The sequence below is a fragment of the Octopus bimaculoides genome, chromosome 3, assembly GCF_001194135.2.
Source record: "Octopus bimaculoides isolate UCB-OBI-ISO-001 chromosome 3, ASM119413v2, whole genome shotgun sequence".
In the NCBI taxonomy this organism is placed as follows: Eukaryota; Metazoa; Mollusca; class Cephalopoda; order Octopoda; family Octopodidae; genus Octopus; species Octopus bimaculoides.
This window is the reverse complement of record NC_068983.1, coordinates 4,412,210-4,420,483: the sequence shown is the minus strand read 5'-3', so window position 1 is coordinate 4,420,483 and position 8,274 is coordinate 4,412,210. Positions and strand designations below refer to the sequence as shown.

Below are 8,274 nucleotides of genomic sequence, written 5' to 3'. Positions count from 1 at the left end.
CTTGCAGAAAACAACACTATTTGGAACCGTTCGAATACTCCGGAAGGTGCTCGAAAAATAAGAGGTGTTACCTTAGTTCAGTGATAGTGAACAGCTGACTCCGTAGTACATCTCCCGCGTTAGAAGCTGTGCAGAGGCAATGATGATGATGATGATGATGATGATGATGATGATGATAAAAACAAGATAATAATAATAATAATAATAATAATAATAAATTTTGGTACAAGACTGGCAATCTTGAGGGAAGAGTGTAAATGGATGACAATAACACCAGGTCTTGATTAGTACTTTATGTTCAGCCCTCATTGACTTCTTCTAAGTTCCATTTGGAAAGGGAAATGAGAGTAGAGAAGAAATGCTATCTCCCAGTGAATTTGTGAAAAATGGTTAGAGTGAATGGCCCTACTTTAAGTATGCCTCTGTAGAGTGGAGAACAACGGTTGGACGTGGGCCCGTGCTTTGGTGGTGAGGGTAATCCTGGATCTCTGGGGATCCTTGATTGGTCTTAATTGGAAGTTCTTCTATATCAGAAGGACTGAATCATTCATGCTATCATATTTTTCGTATACCATGTATATTTTTATCTCATTTCACCATCTAGCCCTTTTCCTTCCCCTCATCTTTTATGCAAACTCCCACATAAATTGTAGACTGTCCTTGTGATGTCCTCCTCATCTATGCCCCCCTGGCTAATAAAAGAAATCACCATCATCATCATCATCGTCATTATTATTACCTCTACCTTGATGAAGGCAGAGGTATTGTTTTCACTTGTGTTTGTTTGTCCGTGAACAAGATATCTCAAGAACTGCCGGATGGATTCGGATGAAACTTTCAGGAATGTTTGACCTCATGACTGGTACGAACTGATTAGATTTTGGGATCAATCCAGTACTGGACAAGGATTCTGGATTATTTTTCTTGTTTTTTTACTTAATTTTTGAGAGCAGTCATGTTCAATTTTAACATTCTCGTTTGTGAGAGCAATCAAGTTTATTTCAGATATTCTTATTTTAAAAATCATCGCTGGCTAATCGTTGAGAGGACATTGGTGTTGCCTTGGCGGAGGTTTGCGCTCTCTGAGTGCTTTATTATTATTATTATTATTATTATTATTATTATTATTATTATTATTATTATCATCATTATCATTATTATTATTATTATTATTAAAACAGCAAGCTGGCAAAATTGTTAACACTTTGGGCAAAAGGCTAAGTAGCATTTCTTCCTGCTCTTTACATTCTGAGATCAAATCCTGCTGAGGTCAACTTTGTCATTTGTCTTTTCAGGGCCGATACAAAAATGTACCAGTTGAACACTGGGGTTGATGTAATCGATCCCACTGTTCAACTGGTACACTTCAAAATCTCAGGCCGTGTGCCAAACTAGAAGGGATTATTATTATTATTATCATTATTATTATTATTATTATTATTATTATTATTATTATTATTATCTAGGAAAGGTTATATTTAGAATGGTCCTTTGCCTTTTGAGAAGAAATCTAGTCAAAATCAATTTCGTTTCTTATTCTCCCAGGATCATGAAAATACATACCAGTCATATACAAAGGAACAGTTGTTCATTGCCTGTCCATCAAAATTTGTGTTCTTGTGTTAGATTTTTTTTAAGGGTTAAACCTTTAATGGAATGATGCTGTTCCAACCAGGAATCGAAACCTGGAAGTGAGGTAGATTCGCCGAGTTTAACATTTCAATATAACGCACACTTCCACATAAAAAAATAAATAAATAAACTCGGGTCTTTAATATCCAAGTGTCGTCAGTCAAACGATTTTTTAAAAAGAATTAAATTCAAACGTATTGATTCCTTACATAGACCCAAAGTTTCACATTTAGGATAAGGGAAAATGAGATGGTGTGACGTTCATGCATTTTTAAATGTAAATGAAACAGCTTTAAGCGGGTGGTGAGCGAACCCTGATCACGGATTTAACTTGCCGGTACGCTGAGTAACATCATATAATTATAATTAATTAGGTATAAAGCTTTATAGTTAATTAGACAGAGCATAAAATAAAATAAAAAAATTTAGTTCGGGAATCTAATCAAAGATTTATGAATGCAAATGGAATTAGATAAGATAAAAATGTTATCGTAATCAAAAATCTGCGACTTACTCGTATAAGTGGGTATGTGTGGGCAGCTCGTTTAGTCTCTGGTTCCTTCTTATCTTCTGTGGTTTCTGCCATGGCCTCTACGAAGATCACGGCGAGTCTGGAAACTTTTTCGCAGCGATCTTTTGCACCCTTCTCGGATCTCTAAGTCGTTTATCGCAATGTCGGTCGATGTTTGTTTATTGATGTTAAGCCGGGCTGTTTGTGGTTAGTAACCAGATGCGAAGCCACTCCGAGGCTTTGTCACTGAGGTTGTTACGAAGCTTTATTTATCAGTAGATTAACTCTATGTGGGCCTCCACTGAATTGCTGAGGTTAGCGGTGACGGCGGAGGATAGAAAAACAAAATAAACCCGTTACCGAAGGTGTCCGAACATAATATTAGTATGTGATTGTATCACGTTTCGTATTGTCGACCGAGAATGAAGTAGGTAGGGGTGTAAGATGCTTAACGAGGGTGGTGGGGGAAGAGACTACGATACCAAACCTCCAGTAGTAAATAACATCTAGTAATACAACCACCGGCTGCTAAATAATCACCGGTTTAAACATTACAGACACCATAAAAATATGTAAATTAATATGCAATTAAGCAGAGCACCTGCTCAAGAGTTAATGCCCTTTATTGAACGGGGGCTGAGTCAGAACTTCCCTGGAGACGTAAAATTACTGTCTGGATTCCTTTCCAAAACTCCAGTCTGTCTCCCTATGACTAATGCCGGAGGAGGTGGGGTTGTGGTGATTTATACAACGATACATAGGTACATCAGCTTCGGCAAATTGTTCGAGAGGTGACGGAAAATTTTGGAATATTTTTCCAAGGAAGAACAGCACCATCGAACGACGCAGGTTTCCAGCGAGTTGAGAACACTCCGAAGTTTATTTTGATTACATTATTGGAATTGTTTCAATTCCTTTATAGCATAAGTGTATACAAGACAAACACGAACGATTCTTCACCCACTTCCACCCTGTCTCTAGCGTTAATTAACCATCCACGAATGATATATACATATGTCTAATGCTGCTGTTTAAATCTCAACTGGAAATCCAGACATTTGATATTTGATATCTTTATAAATAGTATCACACTCTGAGATCAGATTACGTTAGATAAATAAAATATACCGTTTTTATTTGTTTGTTTGTTGTTTTTTCAAATATTTATCAAGAGTGTTTGGTTTATGCTGGATTAAATCTCTCTTAATTAAGCGAGACAGTTTACTGCCAGACAAATAAATGATGATGTCGTGATGTTGACCCGGAAACAAAATATTTTCAGGGGTCAAAGTACAAATATTTTCTAACAATTTTGGGGGCAAATACCGTAACTCTCCTATTCAGTAAAATTAAAAAGGAAGGAAATGTGTCGGATATTAAAGTTCCTTATAGAATCTGTCTCTCTCTCTCTCTAGACAGATAGATAGACAGACAGATAGATAGACAGAGAAACTGACACAGATAGATAGACAGACAGACAGACAGACAGACAAACAGACAGATAGATAGATAGATAGACAGACAGACAGACAGATAGATAGATAGACAGACAAACAGATAGATAGACAGACAGATAGATAGATAGATAGATAGACAGACAGAGAAACTGACAGATAAATAGACAGACAGATAGAGAGATAGACAGACAAACAGACAGACAGATAGATAGATAGATAGATAGATATAGATAGACAGACAGATAGATAGATAGATAGACAGACAAACAGACAGAAAGATAGACAGCCAAGCAAAGACGCACACACACACAGGAACCATTTTGTAATTTGGCATTCTTGGGATTATGCTATTGTATAAATAATAATATTCCCACTTTGTTACCTAATACATGGGCCCCTATTTGTTCTGACTCTGGAATTTGGAACACCAATATGTATGCATGCATGTGTGTGTGCGTGTATGTATGTGTGTGCGTGTATGTATGTGTGTGTGTTAGAAAGCCTGGCAGTGACAGAAAGGTGAGCATGTAAACATTCCTTCTATGCTTTTGATGTTCAGGAAATACGGAGAGCGATGGACTATTTTCACACTTAGCTGCTCCTCAGAAGAGATATATCTGGTTCCCTTCTGGTATTAGCCTAATTTAGGACTGCTTTATATAAGAGATGAATATTTTATGCTATGAACAAAGGAAAGAAACTGGATACATCCCTGAGGAACAGTCAACAAGCTATGGGATGGTCAGTCAGGACACTCCCACCTCTTATTTGTCTTTTTGTATATCAAAAGTGAAGAGAAAATATGTTTCCATTGTTATATTTCTTTTACAGCTGGAATTTTTCTAATATTTAAATGTATTCCAGGCCTTCTGATTCATTGTATATTGTGCATAAAATATCTTTATACACATATGTATATAGGCGCATGAGTGGCTGTATGGTAAGAAGCTTGCTACCCAGCCGCATGGTTTCAGGTTCAGTCCTACTGTGTGGCACCTTAGGTAAGTGTTTTCTACTATAACCTTGGGCCAACCAAAGCTTTGTCAGTGGATTTGGTAGATGGAAACTGAAAGAAGCCTGTCGTATATATATATATATATATATATATATGTATTGTATGTGTAATTGTGTGTCTGTTTGTCTGCCTACCATTGCTTGATAACCGATGCTGGTGTGTTTACATCCCTGTAACTTTGCAGTCCAGCAAAAGAGACTGATAGAATAAGTACTAGGCTCACAAAGAATAAGTCCTGGGGTTGATTTGTTCAACTAAAGGTCGTGCTCCAGTAAGGCTGCAGTCAAAGAGTAAAAGAACACACACACACACACACATATCTACAAGAGTTGGACAAATTAATGGTAACACCTAGCATCATAGCATCATAATTTTGAAAATATCTATAAAACCATCAAAAGCTTGTTTGTTTTTATGTTTTTTTCATTCATTATTAGTGTTGCTTAATATGTTTTGCTAAAATTGCTGCTTCTTTTCAAATATCATCAGAAAAAGATAATTAAAATTCATTAAAATGACAGATCTATTGGACTTTCAAAGTGGTCAAATTGTTGGTGCTCGTATGACAGGCGCTAGCGTAATGAAAAGAAGCCGAAATGTTTGGTGTATCAAGAATTACTGTCTTGAAAGTAATGACAGCCTTTGAGAAAGAGGGAAAAACTTCCTCATTGAAACAAAACTCTGGCAGAAAATCAAAACTTTCAGATAGGGACCATCGGACTCTTACACATATTGTTAGAAAGGATCACAAAAGTACAGCTCCCAGAATTACTGCAGAGCTTAATGACCACCCCGAGAACTCAGTTTCCACAAAAACTGTTTGCCGGGAACTGCACAAAGCCAGATTTCACGGGAGAGCTGCAATCAGAAAGTCACTGCTTTCAAAAACAAACGTTGCAAAGCATTCAGAGTGGAACAAAAACCTACAGAATTGGTCCCTGGAGCCGTGGAAGAATGTTATTTTCTCAGTGGCATCTGATAATTTCATGTAAGCATTTTATGTAGCACAACCAATATATAGAATGCGAATCAACAGAAACAACGTCATTTCCTATCAATTCCTTATGTACTGCTCAGTAGTCGTGCAAGATTGTTGCCTTGCACATGTGTAGGTGTGGTGGCTATCATGCATCGACATACAAGTAAGCCGCCGAATTGCTTTCATAGTGGTTCGTTGCTGGATAGAATACTTTGGATCGGGGTAACTTCGTTATTTCTAATATACTTGACATCATTAGAAGGTACTGTGCAAGTATGTACCTGCAAATGCGGCATAATAAGGGAATTTCGTTTATAAAATTTAGTGGTTTTACCAATTGGAGATGTCATGTCGAAGGATTTCACAAATTACGAGATATCATGTCATCACTTCCGGTCGATTTCCTTTCGTTTGTTTCGATTGCCTAAACTATGTGTTAACTGTAATTTGTCTTGTCTGCGAAAGCATCTTGACCAGCCGAAAAAAAAAAAAAAAAATAGCCAACCGTTTACAGTTGCACATTGTATTTAATAAAGTTTAATTACTGGACAAACGCAGAATTGATTTTAAACCTATAAGGGTCTTTTGTAATATATCATGTTCTCAAGAAGGAACACAACTGATGTGTCGGTTATTTATTAAAGAAAAGAATAATTATGTAGAAACGCAGTAAACTTTTACGAAGAACGAAATTTATGACATGTTGCTGCTACCATATATACAAAGTTATTTCCCGTTTCGTCATCCGTACTTTTCAATGGCTTGTAAACATTGAGACATAAAGATGTCGCGGTTTTACTTTCTTCTGTGATTCTTATCAATCTTTACAGTAAATCTATGATTTAAATCCATATTTAATAGAATCCCTTTAATATATCGATCCCCATAATAAGCTTAAACAAAGCCTAACCATGTCGAAGCCAGAGATAAACGGTAAAGTTCTTAATTTATTGAAAGAACTGCATGTGGGTCTCTCAAGTACCGACCCCTATCAAGTGATGAGTTCCCTGGACACTGTTGTGGCCCTTATTTCAGCTTCTAAAATTACTGCAGGAGACGAAGGTAGTTTAACCAGGAGGGCTCAGGCTTCCAGTGATCCCTTACTCAACCAGTATTTTCCAAGTTATGGCGAAAAATCTCAAGCAAGAAGTTGTTTCCTTCAGAACCATTTTTCGCGTTTTGTTGATGTTCTTCTTTCGAAACTTTCTCTTGAATGGGTGGAAAAACTGGACAAAACCAAACTGGACGTTGCTTTAAAAATCGTATTCTTACGTGGGAACCATTCCGCATCCTTCCTAAGTCTTATGCATCATATTTGTTCTTCCAAGTAAGTTTATATCGATTACTATTAATTATCATTGTTATTGATTTCTTACCAACAGCTACGAGTGATCAAACAAATTTATAAATATAGATAAATGGGTAAATGCTGTGTTGTGAGGTTCATGCGTTTCTCAGCAACTTTGTTTCTGGGTTGTTCCTAATCAACCACGTTGATAATTTAGTCCTAGAGTAGAAGGTATGAAACGGGGGTACCAGAGATAATTTGGTTCTGAAAATAATGTGTATCATTTTTTAACATCGACATCGACATAATAACACAAATATTTTAGGGGAAGGTATGATAGTTTAAATTGATCTCCCTATGCGACTGGTATTTTATTTTATCAAAACCAAATTGACGTCAGCAGAATTTGAATTCGGAACTTAATTCAAATCCCACAGATATAAGGAATAATAATAATTGTTTTAAATTTTAGCACAAAGCCGGCAATTTTAGGCGTTGGATACGTCGATTACCGTACTCAATTGGTACTTATTCTATCGACTCCGAAAGGATGAAAGGCAAAGTCGACCTCGGTGGAATTTGAATTTGGTACGTAAAGAACCGGAAGAAATGCTGATAAGCATTTTGTCCGACACGCTCGAAACTTCGATGAACAGAAATTATCCAAGTAAAAGAGTCCCCTTCTCTCAACGAGTGACCCTCTATACTACCTATTCCATTAGACTAGAAATAGCAGCCAAGTCTTCGTCAAACCGCACTGTACCTTCCTTTTAAATAAAGTACACATTGGATAATGCAGTCCCAGGGATATTACCCACAAAAGGCAGGATGGTCTCGACTGGACAGGCCCTGATTACCCTTCGGTTTACACGGCATTCGGTTTCCAATTTTGGTTTGGGTTGAATTTATTTCCTTCAGATATTTCGTTTTGTTTCGGTTTTACATTTTACTTTCATTTCATTTGTTCTTTGGTGAGATAGACCGAGTTCACAACCTGTGCCTCTCAGCCATTTCTTGGACCCCTTTGATTCCTGTTTTACCCAGGGAGTGCGACCTTCACAACCCTTCGATGTCTTAAAACTCCTATTTTTATGATTAAGTAGTATTAGGAATTGTATTGAAAAGATCAAAATATTTTGGGCATTGTTGAAATATAACCAATTCGTTGGAGATAAATTTTAACAACAAAATCTTACATGGACCGCCAAGGGCTATATGGAGCCCAGTGGTGGAAGAATCCTGGTGGAATAGATTTTAGTCTTTTATGCTTTTAGGGATGCTAGGGTTGGAGGAATCGGTGTAATGGCTGGCAAGGGTGAATGGAGTGTGGTGGTATGCGCATGTGTTGAGGAAGGATGAAGAGCATGTTCTGAAGAGAGTGCTAGAGTTTGA

The 8,274-nt window shown here is 37.1% G+C and overlaps 2 protein-coding genes across 2 annotated transcripts in view; one reads left to right on the top strand and one right to left on the bottom strand.

Annotated features, from left to right (window-relative positions):
* LOC106877338 (dynein axonemal light chain 4) overlaps nucleotides 1-3,373 on the bottom strand; it is a 12,314-nt gene extending 8,941 nt beyond the window's left edge. Inside the window, exon 1 of the mRNA XM_014926215.2 lies at nucleotides 2,147-3,373. Within this exon, the coding sequence (XP_014781701.2) occupies nucleotides 2,147-2,218 (72 nt within the window). The 5' untranslated portion in view covers nucleotides 2,219-3,373. The remainder of the gene's footprint in view (nucleotides 1-2,146) is intronic.
* A 2,974-nt stretch (nucleotides 3,374-6,347) lies between these two features.
* LOC106877337 (telomere length regulation protein TEL2 homolog) overlaps nucleotides 6,348-8,274 on the top strand; it is a 30,393-nt gene continuing 28,466 nt past the window's right edge. The window contains exon 1 of the mRNA XM_014926214.2: nucleotides 6,348-6,921. Within this exon, the coding sequence (XP_014781700.1) occupies nucleotides 6,506-6,921 (416 nt within the window). The 5' untranslated portion in view covers nucleotides 6,348-6,505. The remainder of the gene's footprint in view (nucleotides 6,922-8,274) is intronic.